Source organism: Macrotis lagotis, chromosome 4 (assembly GCF_037893015.1).
Source record: "Macrotis lagotis isolate mMagLag1 chromosome 4, bilby.v1.9.chrom.fasta, whole genome shotgun sequence".
Classification (NCBI taxonomy): Eukaryota; Metazoa; Chordata; class Mammalia; order Peramelemorphia; family Peramelidae; genus Macrotis; species Macrotis lagotis.
This window is the reverse complement of record NC_133661.1, coordinates 56,116,196-56,139,358: the sequence shown is the minus strand read 5'-3', so window position 1 is coordinate 56,139,358 and position 23,163 is coordinate 56,116,196. Positions and strand designations below refer to the sequence as shown.

At 36.5% G+C, this 23,163-nt stretch overlaps 1 protein-coding gene across 1 annotated transcript in view; it reads right to left on the bottom strand.

Moving 5' to 3' along the window:
• The window catches only part of LRMDA (leucine rich melanocyte differentiation associated), a 1,329,142-nt gene that overhangs the window by 1,299,206 nt on the left and 6,773 nt on the right, over positions 1 to 23,163 (bottom strand). The window contains exon 2 of the mRNA XM_074232911.1: positions 20,919 to 21,019. Coding sequence (XP_074089012.1) covers positions 20,919 to 21,019 — 101 coding nt within the window. The remainder of the gene's footprint in view (positions 1 to 20,918; positions 21,020 to 23,163) is intronic.

Below are 23,163 nucleotides of genomic sequence, written 5' to 3'. Positions count from 1 at the left end.
TTGAGAATTGGTGTCCCCCCCCCCCGACCTCCAGACTTGATCACCTCCAACTATAACATTCTCTGCATGTGTTTGGTCTAGTCCCATTTTTCTCTGAATGCCACTTCACTCCTCATGAAATATATCATGATGTTGGAGTCCAGATATGGTGGTTCCACTGTCACTAATAGAAAAGATAGCCATATTACAGAAGTGTTAACAGGTTGTTCTCTATTTCTCATCTGTTGTAGTCCTCTAATTTTTTAGATAATTTACTTTAACTAGGTTTCTAGTCAACCTTTATGCAAAATTTTTGTTATTCCAATACTTCTTGATCTTTTCATATCTTCTGTAACATTTTACGAATAAACTTACATTATAAAGTGTGGTTGCCTTTGGTTACCTTATTTCTCTACAAAGAGATCAAATGATGGCCTTCATACTTTCTAGGCAATTTCGTCATCCTCATTTGGGTAACATATCAAATTATTTTATTTTATACTTATAATTTATTTTTATAGTAAAACTTATTTTCCAATAAACTTAGAATTAACCACTCTAAACCATGTACATGGATTAGACAATAACTAATGGACATCAAATTCAATTGGCAAAAAGTAAAGACAGAGTCAGTAAGATGGAAAAACACTTTCTGTTTTCAAAAAAGACTGTCAAAGGTACAAAGTAGAACAGTAAACCTGTATAGCTGTTATCTCTTTGGTATGACCACAAAGGCACTTTTTCGTTAAGCTCTGTGACAAGAAGAGGTGTAATAGATAGCTGCTGCCCACCTAAGTGAAGAAAAATATTGCCAATAGCAAAGCATTTATTAAACCTATTATGTGCTAGGGACTAAGGATAAAAAGTAAAAAATAAAATCATTCCTGTCACCAAGGGGTTTAAATTCTATCAGAGAGACAATATGTACATATAAGTATATTCAAAATAAATACAAGATAATTTGGGGTGAAGGGATACTCAGATCTCAGGAGTATAAGTAAAGAACTCATATAAAAGGTTTGAACTTTGGACTTTGGAGGAAATAATGACAACTAAAAGGTGAAAGTGAGGAAGAAGTATATTCCAGGTGAAAGATGCAGAAAAAACTTTATGTACTTTTTAACAGCTAAGTTGGTCAAATGTCCTAAGACCAAAAAAAAAAAAAGATTAAAAAGATTAACATGGTCTAGTTTGACTTGAACCAAAGAATAGAAGAAGGGGTGCATCCAATAATGACTGAAAACAACTGGAAATTAGTGAGAGAAAGAAATAGTATCTAAGGGTTTTTATTTCTTTAAACCTTGCTCATATTTCAAAGTGATTTAGTTTATGTGGATTTTCCCCCATCTGACACAGATAATAAACGCTATATGTTTTAAGGGATGATGAATTGTAATGGTTAAAAATTTTAAACCTATCCACTTTTTGTTGACCTTGCCATCCAAATGAGGTTGGCTAGGCCATATTAAGATGAATCGTTATTTGAAAGATCAGAAGTTGGAACCCCAAATAAAGGCTAGAGAACCAGAAAATTTCCCTCAGAAATTGGCTGGCAGTCTTAGTTTGCAATGGGAGGAAAATAAATAATTTTACTCATAGTACCTTCCTTACAATTACTAGGAAATTCCAGTTCTAAGTACACATGAAAAATGAGACGATGATGATTAATAATAATAACCATCAGAGCCAGCTATAAATAAATAGTAGTGAAGGTTTTTAAGCCCTTAGAATTTTTGAGGATGCAAACACCTTTAATCTATTTATATCTAAAAAGCATCTGAGTCAAACAGAAATGAAACTTGCAAAAATGACGCCTTTCTCAATAGTAAAAGAATACACCCAAATTACATTCTGCATTATTATTTCCCAAATTTAAAAAGCATGAAATAAAGCTAACCCTTCAATTGTAATAAGCACTACTCTAATTTCAAAATGAAAAAAAGGACTTCCATTTGTGTAACCCTCCCACAGGTTTGTTTTCCCCATTCACATCTGATCCACATCCAAAAGCCACTCAGGAGAAAAGTAAGACAGTGAAAAATCAACATCTATGTAAACTCCAAACCCAGAGACCAAGCTACCAGAGAAGTAAAATTATAACAGGGAACAGTAGCAGCAGCATCTTTCTGCAAAGAGCCCTCCCTCCAAAATACCCTCACCAGTCTGACATGTGAGATAATAGAAGCAAAGAGATTGTAAATGCCCCATTTTCTCCTTTACCCATCAAGTTGGATTAAACTAAAGTTTAAGATTTTCTTTCTATTATCAAATAGGGGCCCTTTGTTTTTTCAGAGGTCTGTCGCACTTATTAAAAAATCTGAGACTTCATCTGAAGGGCCATTATGTCTGTAATTTTTAAATAATTTAAGTGACTGCTTAGATATAAATATTTCATATCAGAAATTGATTTTCAAATGAACTTCATATGAAAAATGACCGATGCTAAGCACTGTTCATGCTCATCCCAGTTACATCACAATACATATATTATAATGCAATTTAAAAATAAAAATTTTCCCAAAGTAACATGCAATTCTTTGCACTTTGTAGGATTAAAATTTCAAGATTCAACTTCCCTTGAGTCACACCAGAAACTTATCCAGTACAGCTTTCAAAGCTAAAAGGTTCTGAAACAAATTTTCTGTCTGTTATTTAGTTATTATGACTGCTAAATTTTGCAGGTAAGTCAACTTATCTTTTGCTGAGGTCGATAATGGATACTAAAGGCTTTTTTTGTGTGGAGGTGATGATGGTTGTTTTGTTCTGGAAAGCACTGGGTTTTGACTTCGATAAGCAGAGGAAATGGTTTTGGGCACATCACTGCCAATGGGCTACCCATGCAGCTTAAGGTAGGAAGTAAAATTCCTATAACAGGACTATGGAACACTACTCATGTCCCTAAAAACACACCCAGAGGTTTGACTCAATTGAAATGAATTGTAGTCACATAGGAAAAGAGAAAACAAAGAACAAAAACTTACAGTAAATGCCATTTCCAGGAGCAGATTCGAGACAGTGAAGAACAAACCCACTTCAAACAATATATATGTGTGTGTGTGTGTGTGTGTGTGTGTGTGTGTGTGTGTGTGTGTGTGGCTGAGACTCATAATACGATTATCCCAGGCCTAGAAAACAAAGGAGTATCTGAAAGCCTTAGAACCTCATATCCTATGGAAGCAAGGGATGGATATATGTGTATGAAGCCTCCACAATCCAGTGTCCCTGGGACTACCACAGGGGTTGCTCATCATTCTCTAACTTCTCTGAAAGGAGGTCTGACCAGTCCGAAGATAACCAATGGAAACTGTGCTTCTTATCTGAGCCAATGGTCGAAAACTGAACCAATTCAAAAACACAGAATCCAGCAATCTACCATCCCCACAAAAAAAAAGGCAAGGTTAGGCTGGTTCTCTTGAAGAAGCAATTGAAAAAATAAATAAATACATTCTCTTCCAGGAGGATGGGCTAAGAAGGAAAAATTATAACTCATCAAGTCTTATTTGAAGCAATCGTGGTTGGCCTCAGCTGCAACATTCAGTGTGATGTAGGCAAATTAAGAAAATATTCCTTTGGCATCTCGATCCTTTTTTCCACATGCAAAGTGGGGGTAAAGAATAATAAGTCAAAAGACAAAGCAACTTCAAAACAAAATCAGTTATTTGTAAACAACCCTCATAGGTTGTTTTTTCCTCTCTTTTCCTCTTCCCTCCCTCCATCAACTCCCACATCTCCATCACCCTCAGGAAAAAATTAATAAATAAATAACCCTGCCAGTTGCAATGGGAGAGCAAGCAAGTAAAGATAAATCAATTAGCCTGCTAATTTTTCCCCCTCTCATTTATTTAGCTCGGCGCTGTATTTGTAGTAATTGACTACAATTATGTTAATTACTAACTCTGGTATAATTACTATATTTATTGTCACCGAGCACACTCTGTACCCAAAGCAAAGTTGGCATTTGTGGGGCATCAAGAAAAGCAAACTGTCGGCGAGGTGAATTCCCCCCAAAACTGGCAGGCTGGGAGTTTTCCGCCAATGAAAGGGCAAAGAGAGATTTCATGCAATGTTAGTTTGAAAGCACCAGTTCATTAAGGATATTAATTTTCTGATAACTACACATTTCAGCGTGACACGCCGCCGGAGCCGGTATCTACAGGATTTAGCAATTATTAATGCGTGACAGTTTCAAATGCTAAGTGAATCAATTAAACAGCGGCATTCACAATTTGAGAAGAGATAACTGCTTCATAACTGCCTAAGACTACAATTTTCACATGACAAAAAAGAGCCATTGAGGCTCTTTCAAAACCTGACAGGTCAAGAAAGAAGTTCGGAACAAAAGCACCTTACAACCATCATCTTTCCTCTGTACTTGTCAGATCAACTTTGCTAGTGTCTCCCCAGAAATGGCATCCCGATGCCAGCTGCCACAAGGTGATTTTTCATGTCTTGTCAAAGAAATCTTTTATTCTATTTGCTCGGCATTAACATGCTACATTTATTGATCAAGGGTCTGTTCTGCAGCCGCAGCAGGGCACTGTGCTCTCATGCCTACGGGGCTTTGATGTCCTGGTGACATTCTAGCCCGAATAATGCACATACTAAATGGATTTAATGCAGAAATGTGTTTGGGCCTGACAGCTACATTAATAACAGCCCCTCACACTGATAAATATGCAATTGCTACTATTAAGAGTTACCCAATTATGGGGAAAATATTTCTCTACCTTATAAATAAATCCATCAAAAAATAAAGTTTTAGCAATGGGACATTTTTTTTTTGCAAGGAATGTTTCTCCAGCTGCTGGGGGGGGGGGGGGGGCTGGATGCCTTCCCTTCTGACTGGCCTCCCTCACTGCCTGCCAGTTGTCTTACTTTGTCTCAAGAATAGTATGTGTGGGTGGTGTTTAGGGCTTTTTATTTTTTTATTGGGGAGGGATACCTATCTCCTTTGCTATTTTTCCCTTTCTTAGGCTTCCTCCTAGTTCACCCGGACTAGAGAGAGGAAAATAGAAACATTAGTCAGAGGTAGAAGAAATTAGGTTCTGGGAAAATTCAAAATTCAGGTGGTAAAAAGGCAGGTTCTTTCTCTATGAAAAAACTTTGAGTAGGTTCCCTCCTCATTTTAGAGAACACCTCTCTCACTCAACTATTGGCACCCTCCATCTCAATATCATCTTGTGATCATTTTGTAAACAATATATACAAACATATATTTATACAAATACACATATATAAATGTATATACATAAATATATATTATATATAATATATATAGATAAATATATTTACATGCATAAATACATATATTCATGCACATATTAAAATAGATAGTATGTTCTTACATATATCTATAAATATATCATATGCATAAATATATTTATATATAAACATTTATAAATCAATATATTTTATGCCTGTATATATGTTGATACATAAGTCTATTGTATATACATATATACAGGCATAAAATATATTTGTGTATAAATGTTTATACATTATGTAATAAGTATATTGTATGCATTTATATTTATATACGTTTGTATATATATATATATATATATATATTATGCCTGTTGTCTTCTCCATCAAAATGCAAGCTTTTTGAGGACAAGGCATGGTTTTTTTCTTTGTATTCCTGGGGTTCAGCACGTTGCCTGGGACCTGTAACAGGAACCCTGCTCATTCATTGATCAAATCAACACTGGAGAGTTACAAGGGACCTCGGAGATCATTTAATTCAAATCCTTCCTTTTTCAGATGAGGAAACTGAGGCCCAGCAAGTTTAAGCGACTTGCCCAAAGTCACATGGGTAGTAAGTAACAAGCAGAATTTATACTGAGGTTTTCTGACTCCAAAGCTGATATTTTTTTCTGTTTTGCCATTAAGAGAATTTGTGTTGAGGGAGCTTGGGGAAGGAAAGGGGGTATGAAAGAAGGAAGAAAGGATAGGGAAGAAAGAAAAGAAAGTCGCTGATAGAAGAAACCTTTTATCAAAAAGCTTAGCCAAAGGAAATTGATTATTATTTTATTCCTGTGATTAAATGTGTTGCATCTCCTCTCTACCTCAGCAAAAACCACATCATTTCCCATTATAAAGCTAATGAATCCTCAGCATTGTTGTAGGAAAGGGAGATAAGAGAAAAGACTGACTTCTGGATTACATATACAAATCCCTCCTCTCGTTTGCTCCTCTATAAAAAAAAAAAATACGAATATATTCAGTAACCATGTTCTCTCATGCCAAAATGGATCACATTGAAAAGGTGAGTATTCTGCCCCTCATGAGAGAGATGTTACATGACTTATACAAGCAAACCAGGATTGGGGTGGGGGGAGAGAAGGGAAATGACATCATCTAATTTCTCTGAAAACATCTCTTCATCTTTGAAAGGGTCTAGGGTCCCAAAGTTCTTGGCCTATTCCTAAAGGAGAAAAAGTCAGCATTAGGAATATAACAAGTTTTATTTCAAAATTACTGAGTTCTTCCTTGGAACTATAATAATTCACTCTCATTCTCTTTTACTGGATTTTTCATGCTGTTGGTAAATAAAAATACCAATAAAATGACCAATAAAATGACACTGAGTTCTGTATAATAACAATAATGATCAAACTAAGACCCAGAGAAAAATTGAGAATATACCTTCTTTTTTTTCTAGAGAAGTAAGGCTTGGAAGTAGCTATTTAACAACTAGAGAAGAGTATAAATTTACATAGAAAAATAAAACGTATGTAGAAAAAAATGTCATATGACTATAAATAAGTGATTAAAGGTTATAATAGCTTTCAAAAGAAGAAACGAAATTATTAACAGTAATATAAAAACTACTTCAAATCATTAATAAATGAAAATGATGACAATTTTGAGGATTTCACCTCATACCATAATTAGTAATGATAAAAAAGATCAAAATATGAGACGTCAGAGGAATGATGGGAAGTCAGAGATTCAATAAATTGTTCCTATGAATTGGTTCAACCATTCTGGAAAATAATTTGAAACTATGGGAGAAAAGTCACTATCCTTTAACCAATTAACCCCATTATTGGCACCTCTGGCAAGAAAATCAAAGAAAATAAAGGTCCCATATGTAACCAAATATCCATAGCTGCATTTTTGTGGTAGCAAACAAGGGAAACAAAGTAGATGTCCATCACTTAGGGAAAGCTGAGTAAATCATGCTTTATTGAGGTAGTACAATATTGCAGCATTGTAAGAACCAATGAATATGAGGAACATAGAAAAATGGGGAAATGTGTATGAACTGATATAAAGTGAAGAAAACACAATAATAATAACTGATAGCTGATATTTATCTAGTACTTTAAAGTTTTCAAAGCTGTACATGCCAGAACAATGAGACTATACACAACCACAATAAAACTTAAATAAACAATACTAAAAGACAGCTGTGCTCAAATTAATTACCATTAACAACCTCGGTCCCAAACAGGAAATGATGAAAACATTTCCCTCCTTTTGGTAAAGGAAACAAAAACAAAAATACTGTTAGAAACCATCAATATATTCATCAGCTATGCTTAAATTATTTCTCTTTGTTATATCAGAGGTTCAATTGGATGTGAAGAGATGTGTTATACTGGAAAATATCTGGGGATTAAAAAATTTTTTAAATCAATAAAATATTTTTAAAGCAAGAATAAAAAATCTAGGCAACTAAAAAAAACTTTTTAACAAGGTTGTAGGAAAAGATCTCAGATGTCACCTAGCCCAACCTGTACCTATTCTCTTTATAAAATAATTAGCAAGTGGGAAGCGGAAACTTATTAATAATATTATTCAGAAATCAAATATGAAAAGTGACAACCTTGAAAGCCTCAATATATATGCATATGTGCGTGATATGTGATCAGAGGATTTAAAACTATTTGGAGCCTTGGAAGATATTCTAGTCAAGCCTCCTCATTTTATAGAGAAGGAAACTGAGGTCAGGAAGGTTTTCTTTTTCATTATACTCACTAGACTTGGGTTAAAGTTTCTCCAAGTCTGCCTACTATAGTTCAGGAAGTAAAAAAGCTGGCAAGGCTAAACACTTCAGCAAACTCTACTGGTTTCTTGTGCAGAAACACTCCCTTTCACCCCAACCCTTCCCTCGGATGCTTAGGAATTATAAAGAATGATATTCCTGTGGGTCTGGGACTTCAACCTAATTAACAAAGTAGTCAGATCAGAAGAAAAGAGGAGACGTAAACCTGAGGCTCTGAAAGGAAAGTACCAAAGAAACCAATGTAATTTGAAGTTGAAGAAGTGGGATATGAGAAGAGTAGAATAGCTGGATAGATCTTAAATACTTAAAGAATCTATGATTTTATTGTGTGTAGATCCCCTCCACATTAAGAAATGGTTTTCAAGAACAGATGTTGACCAAAAAAATTTCATCACCTTGTGTGAAGAGACTTCCATACTTGGCTAGGTTAGCCAAAAGGTATTCGAGTCTATCATAAGAGTCTTACAGGATCAGTGGAGAAATTTTACTTTTTCCTGAGAACTAACAATGGAAAATATTATGAAGAAGACTAAAGAAAGAAAATAGGAGTAAAAGGGTCTAAATGAGGCATTAAATATTTCCTTAAACATCATCTACTTTAGAGATTAGAGCCATATCCTATTAGTACCTGAATGTTCTGGAGTGGTTAATTAATTACTTGTATTAAATCTAGATTTGTTCAAGTTAATTTCTGACCCCTACTTTTTCTCCTACAATGATACTCAGACATTGAAATGGGGCAAGACAGTGTTTTCCATCATGGTGCCTTCCCCAATCACTGCGAAGGGTTTCTGCCCCATTCCCAATATTACTGAACATTTAAAGGGGAGAATAAATTTACTACCACTTTTCAGAACAGATATTCCTGCATAAAAATAAAACAAAACTGTGCCATCTTTTGCATAAACAGTACTACTATAAAATGAGATGATACTAGGGAGTCATTGTCAGGGAGTGTTTATGTTCCATATTGTTCTTCCTAGAGGGTGAAGATATCAAAGGAAGTGATAAAATCTGAAGCTTTCTTCCTCCCCAATCTCATGAAAAGGTGATCATATAGTTTTCCAAATATATGAAAATTTTTTTATTTTTTCAACTGATATTTTATTTTGTTTTTCCAATTACATGCTATGAAAGATTTTCAGCATTCATCCACATGCATATTCATATTTGAAGTTACATAATTTCCTTCTACCCTCCCTTCCCACCCCTCTCCCCTTAGTGGTGAACAGTATTGTGTGTGTGTGTGTGTGTGTGTGTGTGTATACACTTTTGTGTTTAACCTGTTTACAGATTAGTCATTCTGTATGAGGAATTAGGATGAAAGGAAAAGAAAGAAAACCATGAGACAGGAAAGAAAAACATAAGAGAATTTTTTTAAATGTGAATGCAGTATTCATTCAGATTCTGTAGGGGTTTTTGTTTTGTTTTTTTTCCTCTGAATGTCCATAGCAGGTCTCCCAGGGTTGCACTAGTTCTCTGAACTGCTGAGAGAAGCTGCATCCATCAAGATTGATCAGTTCACAATGCTGTTGTTAATATGTACAATGTTGTCTCTTGGTTCTGCTCCCTTCACTTAGCATCAGTCTATATGAAATTTTTATGAGAATAATTTGGCAGCAAAAGTGGCATAGTAGGCAAAGCATTGGAATCACGAAGATCTAAGTTCAAATCCAACTCAGAAATTTACTTATTATATGACCCTGAAAAGTCATTAAACTCCATTTGCTTCAGTTTCCTCATCTGTATAATGGGGATAAAAGTAAAAACTACCTCCCAGGATTGCTGTGAAGATCAAATGAACTATTTTAAAAGTTCTTAGCACAGTGCTCAGGACAATAGTAGGTTCTATTTGAATGTTTGCTATTGGCTATTACTAGCTATATACACAAGACCATTCTCAAAAAGATTCCCTCAAGCAGGTTCTCACAAGCAATATTTCAATGCAAACTACAAGTCCCCACTTATAGTTTATTGATTATAAAGAAGTCTTGTATTTACTAAAGCAAACCACCATCTTAAAGATGCTCTTTAAACATGGTAACCCCCCTGCATATCAAAAAAGCAAACATGATTTCTTTAAAAAATAAATAACACTTGAAATCACTTTCTTTGACCATCCTCCAATCTTAAAAGAGATATAATCACAATAACAAAACTTGTCGATGTCACAGAGAGTCCAATCCAAAGTCCAAGTTAATGAAGGGTTCTCCATAGATAATGAGGTCCTCCAGATATGACTGTTTGCAGTGATAACTGTGCTCAATATATCAACCTTGGAACACTGCAGTAGAGTCTTCTGCATAAGTAGCTCAAAAGAGCTTGGCCCAACTACCAACAGGAAACACCACACTGATAAAAATAGACTAATTTCACTAGAGAGACTCATCTGGAAGAATAGGAACACACGCACATGTGTGTGTGTGTGTGTGTGTGTGTGTGTGTGTGTAGAGAGAGAGATGATAGATACAAGATAGGATAGATAGATAGATAGATAGATAGATAGATAGATAGATAGATAAACAGATAGATCAATCTTAGATTAAGAATTTTTTACCCTTTTATCTCATGGATCCCTAGGGTTGTTTGGACCCTTTCTAAAAATAACACTTCTCAATAATTAAAGGAAAAACTAATTTTTAATTAGATGTTAGTAAAAATAAAGTTATAGTTTTGCTCATTCAAATTCATGGACTCCTGGGGGATCCATGAATCTCAAGTTAACAACTCGGGTCTTAGATTGATACTAAAGATGGACAATGAAGAGAGACCAGAGCTGAAAAGAAAGAGTATGAAGTAGATTGCCTTTGGGAAATTATTACATTCTTAAACACCTATCACGGGGTGGCTAGGTGGCATAGTGGGTAAAGCACCGGCCTTGGAGTCAGGAATACCTGGGTTCAAATCCAGTCTCAGACATTTAATAATTACCTAGCTGTGTGGCCTTGGGTAAGCCACTTAACCCCATTTGCCTTGCAAAAAACTAAAAAAAAAAAAAAAAAAAAAAACACCTATCACAAGGTGGGGCTTCATACTGCCAGTGTTCTTACAGGATTGGTGCATGATTGTGAGTAAAGGAAATACTAGAGTCCTCAAGAATTGAAAGAATCTCATGATTCAATACATTATAGACAAAGAATTAAAACTATAAAAGATGCTATCAAGAAATGTCTGAGGAAAAATAGATTTTATCATGGAGCAAAAAATGAGGATAATCAATGAACAACTCACATACAATCCTGGTATTCTTGCCAAATTGGGAGAAAGAGAAGAGCTCCCACAGCAAACTGGTGGGACCATCTGTAGCACGCTTATAGGAAGAGATGAACAAGAGTCAGAGCGGGCAATCATGGAAGAATTCAGATTTATTATGTTAAAGGAAATATTCACATACATATGATCCCAGTACTGATTGTATAGTTAGTGTCTCTCTGTCTCCCTTTCCTTCTCTCTCTGATACTCCTGCTTAGTCCAACGAAAGGATATATTTTGTAGGATACAAAATGTACTGTATCAGATACAGTTATGTGACCAAGAAACTAAATTTTTACTTTTTTCTGTAATCCACACAGAAACTTATCTCATGATCTTGAGTTCAATGACATCTTGCTCTAACTATCTGAGGAAGACTCTAACATTTATAGAATATTATATGGAGGGAAAGAATAGGATGATGTATGTGAAAAGAAATAGTGAAATTAGGCTACTAATACGCAACTCTACTCTGCAGACAAGAGGACAGAGTCAGATGAAGACATCTCCATACCAAGTAAGCCCATAATTGATGGACAAGACACACCCAAAGCCCCACCCTCACCCTAGTCCAAGTCTAAAAGAATAGAGAATGAGCTCTTGCCTGAGAGACTTTCTCTTCATACAGTTGTTCACCCAGCGCATTTATCAGAGTGATACTAAATAAGATGCGACTGCAAATAATTTAATTTTTTAAACGTAAGCTTCCTGTTGCCATCGATCAATTAAACTCTCTCACTTTTATTGCCAGATTGACGCAGGCATATTTATCACTGTTTGCCATGGGAGTTCTGCTCTGCCTGTTACATTCAACAATGACTAAATAGGAAAACCACAAAAACCATCCAGAGCTCTTGGGATCAGAGAATAAAGCTATAAAGAATAGCCTCCACCCTTCCAAATCTGGGGAAATGGAACCCCCAAATTCAAGGTGACCCATTAACAAATCTCCTTCACAGAGAGCAGTTCAAGAATGAAAAAGATCAAGGAGAGTTATTTCTCTAATTATAATTATAATCACAAAAGGCAGTGTGGCACAGTGGAGAGAGGACCAACCCAGGAGAAAGGAAGATCAGTGGTCAAGTCTTAGAATTACAGACAAGTCATCTAAGTAATTGGTCACAAGCTGCTCTAAAGACTATATGTTACAGAAAATTATTGGTCCTTATCAGTTGAAGCAAATTTCTCCCCAGGATTTCCATATATATTTAGCAGTGGTATAATAGGAAGATTTAATCACAGGGAGGCAGCTAGGTGGCACAGAGGATAGAGCACCTGAGTTCAAATCCAGCCTCAGACACGCAATAATAATTACCTAGATGTGTGGCCTCGGGCAAGCCACTTAACCCCATTTGCCTTGCAAAAAAAAAAAAAAGATATATAATCACAGGTCTGGGGTGGGGATAATTCAACATATTATATTTTATAGGTTACAAAGTACTTTCCTTAAAATAATCCAGTGAGATAAATGCAGTGTCATTTTTGCTGTTTACCAATAAAGGAACTAGTACAAAGAGTATGTAGAGTGTTTTGCCCAGGATGATTTTTAAATATCACAGCTAGGATTCGATATTGGGTCTCTGTCTACAATGCCACATGAGCCCCTCATTAATTATTAGAAGCAGAGCAGTAAATAGTAAACTTTGTAAATTGTCTTGGGTAACAATTCCATGGTAGAAATAGGAAAACTATCCACAGTCAAATCAGTGATGCCTTCAAGTCCAAGGGGCAAGATGTTTCTCTCAGTTGAGGATTCTTGCTGAAAATGACTCACTCCCTAAGGTCATGTTTATCGAATTAATCTGGCCATGGAATAGTTTGGAGATAGAAATTGCATAACATGGGAGGAACTCATAAATGTTGGAATAACTCCTTGGTTAAAAGGGGAGTTTGGGAAAAATCTTGGCACAAAAATAAAGAAATTGAACTTATTTTCATACAGATAAACATTCAAATGTAATAAATATTTTTATACAGTTTCACAGTTAATATTTTAGAGAAGAGACTATGAATAGACAATTTTGCATATATAAATTCCAGAAGATTTTGCAAAAGCAATGGGAATGAAGTTAACATTAGAAGGGAAGCAAGTAACCAAAAAATCTTTACATCAAGTTTCTCTGATAAAGGTCTCATACAGATTATTTCAAAAGTCTTAGTGTAGTGCTAAACTATTAAAACTCAGAACAGCACAAAGACTTGTGGGATACCCTATAAAATATATGAGACTGATTCAAAGTATAAGACTAAGAGCCATTCCCCAGTAGACAAATGGTGAAAGGATATGCACAAGCAGCTTTCAAAGGAAGAAATAAGCCTATCAATAACTATATGGAAAAAAAATGATCCAAATCAAAATAAAGAAGGGCAAACTAAAGCACTTTTGACATTCTACCTCACATCCATCCAACAGGCAAAGATAACTATAGAGGAAAATGACAAATGGCAGGGGCTATGGGAGGAGAGGGTATAGAAAAAATGCACATCGATGCATTGTTGGTGGAATGTCAATTAATTCAGCCATTATAGAAAATAATTTAAAACTATGGTTAAGAAGTCACTATGTTGTTTATACCCTTTGACCCAGTTTTAATACTATTTCTAGGCCTATTGTTCAAAGAATGAGGAAACAAACGTATGTATGCAAAAATATTTATGGCAGTTCTTTCCATGTCAAAAAAAAAAATGGAATCTAGGGGAATGTCTTCTTCTTGGGGAAATGACTAAACAAATTACAGTGTTTGAATGTAATGGGGATTATTGTGCCTTAAGGTACAATGAAAATGAATAAATGCAGAAAGAAGTGAGAAGAGCTAGGAGAGCAATTTATACTATGATGACAACATTTTAAAACAAAACAACCTTGAAAGACTTCTAGAACTCTGATCAATGCAATAAGGAACTATAGTGCCAGAGGACTAAAGATGAAGTATGCACTACCTGCCTTTGGCATAAGAAGTAATAGAATTAAAATATACAATGGGATATATATATACGTGTGTGTGTGTGTGTGTGTGTGTATGTGTATATATATATATATATATATATATATATATATATATATATATATATATATTGACAAGACCAATGTGGGAATTAGTTTTGCTGGACTATGCAATGTGCTATGAGAGTTTTTTATTATTCATTTGGGGAGAGGGGAAGTGGGAGGGACAGGTAATACATGAATATGAATAAATAAAATGCAAAAAAAAGTTAAGGAAACTGACTACTCTTACTTTTTTTTAATCAAATGCTAATTCCCCTTATGTAGAAATCCAGGATTCTGTAGGAATTGGCCTGGGAAATGATGCCCTTAGAAAAATTCATACTTGTTATTTGCAGATGGATTACCAACAAGACTAATTCCCAAAGGATGTTCCCAAATTCATAATCCTTCTCTTTTAGCAACTTACTTTTCTCTGCCAATTTCCATCAAATCAGAACATCTGGGACATTCAACTCCACTGCTAGCCAGTCAGAAATGCCAACCTAAATATCCAAACAAGGGGGGGGGGAAGTTGAATTGGAGAAAGGGAGGCCATTAGATGGGACTCAGTAATTTCTACTGAGGGCTCTCCTTCTATTTTCTTCCATAGTTCCATACCTGGAGTTGAATCATATTAATTTCCCAATGGATTGAATGAATTAAAGTCAAAGAAACAAGTAGATCCTGGAACTGTCATCAACTTTAGCACTAAGAGATGACCAATTAAATAACTGTATGTTGATATTTTACAGGATTCCCAGCTGGAAATGACCTCTGGAGTCATTCCCTGGATTTGGAGTTCATGTTTATTAGTCTTTTCCCCCCTCTCTAGCCTTGTTATATCAAACAAAGGTAAGAACCAAGGTCCAATCCTGATTCCTTCTCTTCCAAATGACTACCTTCCCTGTCTTCCACAAACAGAAGTCAAGGTCCCAGAATATTACAAGGGCTGCTCTGTTTCCAATGAAAAACATGCCTCATGATCTGTGGCCAGCTGACACATTCACTTCCAGCTCTGTCCTTCTCATGCCCACTTCCTGTGTACCAAAGGCTTCCTGTAGCCCACCTCACATGAGCCTAAAAGCCCCAGAGGTCAGAGAACACAGGATATTTGGAGATGTAAGGTCAAGAATCTGGCTGATTCCCTAACCATAAGAATATCTTTCTGACTATAGTCAAGCCAGGAAACATCTAATGAATGATGGCCACAGATGATCAGTACAAGTCATACTGAGATATAGATCACTCTACACTCTTCCTGCACATCTGGACTAGAATCCAATTTAACTTACTTTAAACGTAATGCTTCTTGATTTTGTTTCAACTCCATCCTATAGGGTTCTTATGTTTTCATATACACATATATAGATATATATAGACACAGACAGACACACACACACACAAACATATCACCTCTTCAGGTCCAGAGAATATGAAACTGGGCTATGGAAAGCTCCAAACTACTCAAAAAGGAACTATATTCTGCTATAATTATTATCATATTGGTACATCTTTTGTTTGTGAACTTAAAGAAATAGAGCAGGTTTTACTGCTGTTAATAACTGTCCACTATCATGGAATTATATAATAACTTGGGTTTGAGAAAGTGGAGACGGGGAATAGATGGCAGGGACAGTGCAATTATTAAGCACAATATGTAGCATACATTATGGTTAGCACTGGGGATATATATTTTAAATGAATAGGGGAAACTAGGTGGTGCAGTGGATAGAGCACCAGCCCTGGAGTTAGGAGGACTTGAGTTCAAATCCAGCCTCAGACACTTAATAATTGCCTAGCTGTGTGACTTTAGGCAAGTCACTTAACCCCATTGCCTTAAATTAAAAAAAAAGATAATTTTAAATAAATAAAAACATACAAAGATCTTCCTTTCAAACAGAAAAAAACACATAGAAGAATGGGGGGGGCAAGAAAGGGTACTCAAAAAGGGGAGAAGTAGTAGGAGAGTGGAAAGAAGACTAGAAAGTGAGGCCAGACATGAGAGAAGTGAAGAATAGTTGTGGTCTTTCATAAAATAATGTTCTCAGGGAAAAAGTCAACAATCAGCAGAGCAGGGGCTCAGGATGGAATTTTCTCCAGGGTTCTAAATCAGATCTCAATAAGTCTCTGAAGTCTAGAAAGGCCCCATCTACAAAGTTAAGATTCCCAGGCATCTTCCTTTGTATGAATGTATTTCCATGTATGACTTCCCAGTCAGGGGCATTCTATAAAAGGAATATGGGTTTATGAAGGCAACTAAGAACCAAGGAGAAATTTCTCCCTCAAAGGGAGAGGTATAGAGAGAGGTAGGATAATTTGCAAAGTGACTTCCATTAATTATTTCATCCAATCCTCAAAACAACTTCATGAGATAGATAGGGTATGATTATTTCCATTTTTATAGACAATGAAACTGAGGCTCAGAAATAATAAATGGTCACCTTGCCCACTGTCAGGCAGCTTATGAATATTGAAGTTGGATTCAAAACAAAATGAGACTCTCTTTTGACTACACGTTAACACATTTCCCAGAGCTCTAGAGGGGGACCCTTTCTATGACTTGCCCTGGGGAGGAGTTGGGAGTGGGAAGTTCCTGAATCATGTCAACTCTAAAGGTAAAAGGGAAGATTGATATGCCAATTCATTCCAGATAACTACATCTTAGACTCCAGTCAGAAAAATGAGAATGTCCATTTGATATCAAGTCACTTCTAAGAAGTTAATCTCAATGAAAGGTGACCCTTTTGGAGGAGGGTTCACAAGATATTAGCCACTTCCCTTGACCTGATAGACAATGGGTGACACAAGGCAGATGAGTTTGGAAGTCCCAAATATGCCACATAACTGAAATGATATCTAGACATCCATGACACAAGCAATAATTTCAATTTTGAGTGGAACTATATTTTATAGACTTCTATGGAAAGATGGAAGGTATTCATGAAGAATACCAGGGCTTACTTGAGATCTTTATCTAGAAAAGAATGTACCTAAAAATCATCATGATAGACTTTCTGCCCAGCATATCCTTTCCTTAGAGATAAATTTACTCAGCATATGAAGTGTAAACAACAAGGTCTCTTCCTCTTACTATCTGTGTGACCTTAGGCAAATCATAGACTGTCTTGACTTTCAGTTTCCTTAACTATACAAAAAAGAGAATTAGATTCAGTGACTTGTGAAGTTCCTTGCAACTCTATGTCTACAGTCCCACAATCCTGATGATAATTTATTCATGAGACTATTTTTAAAGTGTTCACTCAATTTTCCTGGCATCAATGGTATTCTTTTTTGCTGTCTCAAAAAGGACCTAAGTTGCACCTATATGTCAACATGCGAGGCATGAAAGTGGGTACCTTTCATAACCACTACTCCTTTTGCATATTTTTAAGATAATTTGGCTGAACTTCAGGAATAACAGATCTCCATCAAATTGTTCATAGAGGGAACTTTAAAACTACTAAGAATTAAGGCCTGGAAGAATTGAAGAAAAATTGGATTATGAATGAAGGAAAATAAAAAAGGATTTCCTTTCCCCAATGTCCTGAGTAAGATTTATAGATCAACACCTCTAATCCTAGAGCACAGGAAAAAGGTATCAATTTCCTATAGACTTCCCAGAGAGATTGTTTCTCTCTGTAGGGTTCCTTTATTTAGTACCAAATTCTAGAGAAGGTCTCCAAGTGTGTATCACTAAAAGTGTGTATCACTACCCACCAACCACCACCAAATACTCAACCCATGAAAAACCAGGAACTAGTATCTATATCGTTATACTACACACTTGCAGCAAGTTTATGCCAATGATGGAATGTACAAAGAATAACATAGTGTGCTCTCTCCTTTGAAGATCATTCTTTCAAGTGATCTAAGAATTCTCCCCACATTTATGCCTTCATACACAAGAAATGTCAGCTTGATGAATTGAGAACCACATCTATAAAGTGGAATCTAGGCCACCCAGCAAGTTTAAAACAGGTAACTAGAGGAAAGAGGACAGAGCGACAAACTAAGGACAAAGATCTTCTTGTAGGAACCTGAAGACCATATCCAATTAGAATAGACATACATCCCATTACAAAGACCTTCCAAGCTTTAAATGACAGATTTTAAGGACCTTCATCATCACTGGCAATGATCATAAATAGACTAGGATTAGCAATAATTTTTAAATTCACCAAATCCTTCACATTTCATCCCCTGAGACATTAAGGTCTCTTGAATTTCTACAGCAGAAATACAACCAACCTGCCCCCACACAGGTGGGGTCTATAGGCAAAATAAATTATGGAAAATGCTTATTGAATTAGGGGCAGTAGTATTATTTGACTGACTAGAAGAGATACACTGCAAAAGATCAAAAGTACAAGTTAGTCAAGGGTATGCATGCCCTTGATCTCTGATTAAGATATATTTAGAAGGATTCAGACCATCATCCCTAGAGGAAAAAAGAGAAGAATCTATAAAAAGCAGATACTGTCAGCACCCTGGTCAGAGGCAGCCCTGAAGTTAAGGGTTGTGAACTACATCAGCATTAAGACTGTTTTTTGCCTGAGCTCTGTGACTGTTATTAAAGGTGGACAGAAGTGACCTGTGGTGGGATCATTATTAATGAGGAGGAATAGAGCTTAATTCTGACAGCAATCGACTATCTGGTTCTACAAAGAACTATATTAATTGCTAATTTGTAGTAATTTGGGTAGCTTTTGGGAAAATGACCTAAACCTGAGTCAGGTCCCCAAAATAAGGTTATAGCTAAATTATTGAGAGTTCTCCCTAATATAATCATGTCTTTGTTGTTTTCTCCTAGTAGAAACACCTTTGAGAAGATGGTCAAAGGAGCCATGTGCTTTCTCTATCCACTGAACATCTTGTGTCATCTAGCTATATTTGATAATCTCTTGTTAGCTAGGCCTTCCAGCATTAGGCAGTTCCATGAGAGCAAGACCATCCTGAGATAGCCTAGCAATGCAACTTTGACATGGACATGTATCTAAGACACTGTACCAGAAACCTTGGGGGCTGTTTAAGAGTCCTAGCTATACAAGATGAACAGAACAAGAACATTATACACCCTAACAGCAACATGGGGGTGATGCTCAACCTTAATGGACTTACTCATTTCATCAGTGCAATAATCAGGGACAATTTTAGAGAATCTGCTATGGAGAATATTATGTGTATCCAGAGAAAGAACTGAGGGGTTTAAACAAGGACTGTAACCTTCAATTAAAAAATTATCTTATGTACTACATAATTTTGCTATCTCTAATATTTTATTTTTTCCTCAAGGATATTTTTTTCTCAATACACTCAATTTTGATCAATGCATAGCATGGAAACAATGTAAGGATTATCAGATTGCCTTCTATGGGGAGAGGGGAGGGGAGTGAAGGTGGAAAAAAGTGTTAAATTCAAAACCTTACCAAAAAAATTATAGAAACTACTGTTTTATATAACTGGAAAACAAATAATATAATAATATAATAAAAATAACATAATAAAAAGATTCCTAGTTACAACAGATGAAGAGAAACAGAACATTTTTCCACATTTTTTTCTCTTAAACTGCATGCTCCTATGTAAAAGTATGAAAATACCTTCTGTGTTACTCCACATCCTTTGAAATATAGAATTGTTTCTGGTCTCTTAGCTATTACCACATCTGTACAATATCTTCCAAGAATCCCAATTCAGTAATGGAAATGGGGAAGGTTCTAGTGAGGAAAAGGAGATAGGAGAGACCCTTTTCCCAAAGACCTTCCCAAATTCCAAGTTCATGATCTCTGACCCTAGAATTTCCTCAACTCTCTGGAGACATGGAGCTCACAAAAAAGGAGACAACTTTTTAACCTGTTAATAAGGCAGAATGTAGCCCTGCCCCCAGAAGATTAAGTTCTTATGGTTTCAGATGGCATTTTTCCCACTTTCTCTATAACCAATTGTACTTCCAACCCAAAAGGCTCAAACACCACACACACACACACACACACACACACACACACACACACACACACACACACACATTTAATACATAATGGAAGGAAGAAATAAACCCAAATAATAGTTAAAACTCTAAACCTGGCAAAAGTTAAGCAACTGGCTGTGCAAAGAATTCTCTCACCCCCATCCTCCCAAACTCGACCTGATGCCAACAATGTATGAATTCTGGTTAAACACCATCTGGGAGAAATCAATATCACAAATATTTAAGGTCACAATTTATAACAAGGAAAGGAAAGGAAACACGCGCACACAAAGGCCCACACCTGCTTGTGACTTGGAAAATGTAATAGGGAGGGAGGGGTTGAAAGGCATACACACATACAGCCCCCCCCCCCAAAAGACCCTGCTGGCCTGATTCAACTCGTTTTCCAAGTATGATCTTTTGGATACACACACATCTCACCAAGACAGGAAAATAACAGGAAAATGACTGTGCCCTCTCTTGTGGGAATTGGAGGGAGACAAATACTTGCTACCTCTTCCCCTGGCACAAAAAGCAATCAGAAGGATAATTTAAAACAGTCAAACCTTTGGGGCTTCAATTTCATGTATCTTGGGATACCCTATTAAGGATGAAAGGAAATCATGTACAAACCCTGCAACGCTTGACTCTGAGCTAGGGCCATGCTGCACTTCGAAGCCCAGGCTCACCTGGCCATGATTTGTCACGTGAAGGTTACATACCTCAGCAAGTTGAAACTCAGATCAAGCCTCTTTGCAAAGTGACCGTAGTCCCTGCCCAAGTGCTCTGGAATTTCTCTGCAGTCCTGACCAATGTAGGACACCTGGAAATTAAATAGAACAGAAACAATGTGGCCAACGGAAATCGCCCAGCTGTTCACAGTCCTGACTCATTGATCCATTGATTGCTTCCGCATCTTGAAAGATACTACAGCATACACAAAACCACCACATTTGCAACTCACCCTCTTGATCACATCATTTCGGGGCCTTCAGTGAGTCAGCTGAAAGAAGCACTTTCCTGATATAGTTAGTATAATGGGGCTAATCCATAGTACAACATAAATTAGTCTAAAATTGGTCAGATTCAGGTGTCCAAAAGAAACCCCAAAGTCTTGGCATGTTAATAATAAAAACCAGCAGTCATACTTCATAGTCAAATCTTTTCTCCAGCCTCCCTTGTCATGCATCACATTTATTACACACATTGCCTCATAAAAGATATTGCAGGTGCTGTTACCAGGGTAGGGTTGGCAGGAATCTGGGAAAAAAATAGGCTCAACCCCCATCCTTTGCCCCCTTTCCCTTCCAATTCCCCCAAAAGAAAAGTACCATGAAATGGAGGGAAAGTGCCATAAAGGATTGAGTTGGGAAGATTCCCTGCACTTAAGTCTTGCCTCTAACACAAACTAGTTATGTGATCATGATGCAAGTCATCACCCATGATGACATTGGTCTTCTTTGAAAATGAAGGACGAAACAGAAAAAGTTAAAATGATGGGCAAGTTACTTAACTTCCCAGGCACTAAGTAACAGAAGATGGTAGATTTATAATTAGAATGGTCATTAAGCCTAATACTCTCATTATGTAGATAAAGAAACTGAGGCACAGAGATTTTAAGTCACTGGTATCACAAGCTAATAAGTATCTGAGGCAGGATTTGAACTCAGGTATTCCTGACTCCCTATCTAGTACCTAATACACTACAGTTTCCAAATGAGTTATTTCCCCACACTGGTGAAAGCATAGGTCCAGCCTGTGGAAGGGAGAGGGTAAATCTGTGGCCAAAGCAAATAAGCTTGTGTCCTCCTCTAACAAGCCTTCCCTGCAACCTTATACTAGAGAGATAATTGTAAGCCCTTTTTGTCCACAATATCACCATGCAAGTTTGTCCTTCCTTCACAATTTTTGATGGATTTTGTGTTCTTTGAAGCATATATCATTTGCCCACTCTTCCAAATACACCTCAGACATTCACTGTGAGATTATGGGTAAGAGTGTCCCCTCACTAAGTCTCTTTCTGATCCATTAAATGGTGCTAACACCAATAGGGTTATTATGAGGGTCAAATAAAATCATGCAAGTGAGCACTTTGCAAATATGAAAAACTATAAATGTTGAATATAATAAATGGGGAGAAACCCAATGTCTACACTATAGTGATCAGAGTACTGGATTAGACTAAAGAAGGCATGAGTTTAAATTCTACCTTGCATACTTAATACCTGTGAGACCCTAGACAGCTTACTTAACCTTTGCCTCAGTTTCTTCATCTATAAACTAAGGGGATTGAATTCATTACCCTCCAGACTTAAATCTAGGATATGATCCTTTTCCCTCTCCAGAAAGTAATGATGAAATTTGGTGAACAATGGAGCTCAAGCCAAATTGCTGATTGGTTAATAAAGCATTCTATGCATCAAAAAGACAAAAAGAAAAACAGAAAATGGTGAGGGACCAGACATTCAGGAAATGTACCTAGTTAAACTCATCTGGCTCTTCCTTCAAAGAAAGTGTTTTCCTCAGGGATAGCATAATTTAGCTGTCTGACTTTTCCCTCCTCAAATAACACTGAGGTTAGTGAAGAAAGACACAGAAAGGATCAAAAAGGCATTGATGGGTCTTATTCATCCCTGCTGAACCCCACAGCAACCTTGAAGTTCATCCATCCCAAGCTCTTCATCTTACAGATGCTGAAACAGAAGTGAAATTATTTTCCCAAGGTCACATAGTGAATAAATGAATCTTGAACTCGAAGCCAGGTCTTTAGACGTGAGGTGTAATGATCTTTTCACCTCACCATCTGAATTGAGCAGTACCAGACAACCTTGAGCCAACCCATAGAGGAAACAAAGTCTGGTTTCCCTTTATTGGCCTGAATATCCTCCTTCTGATACCCTTTGCCCTCTGGCTCTCCTCCCCTTCACCAAAAAAACTTGCTTTCAGAATAGGGTATAATATAAATCA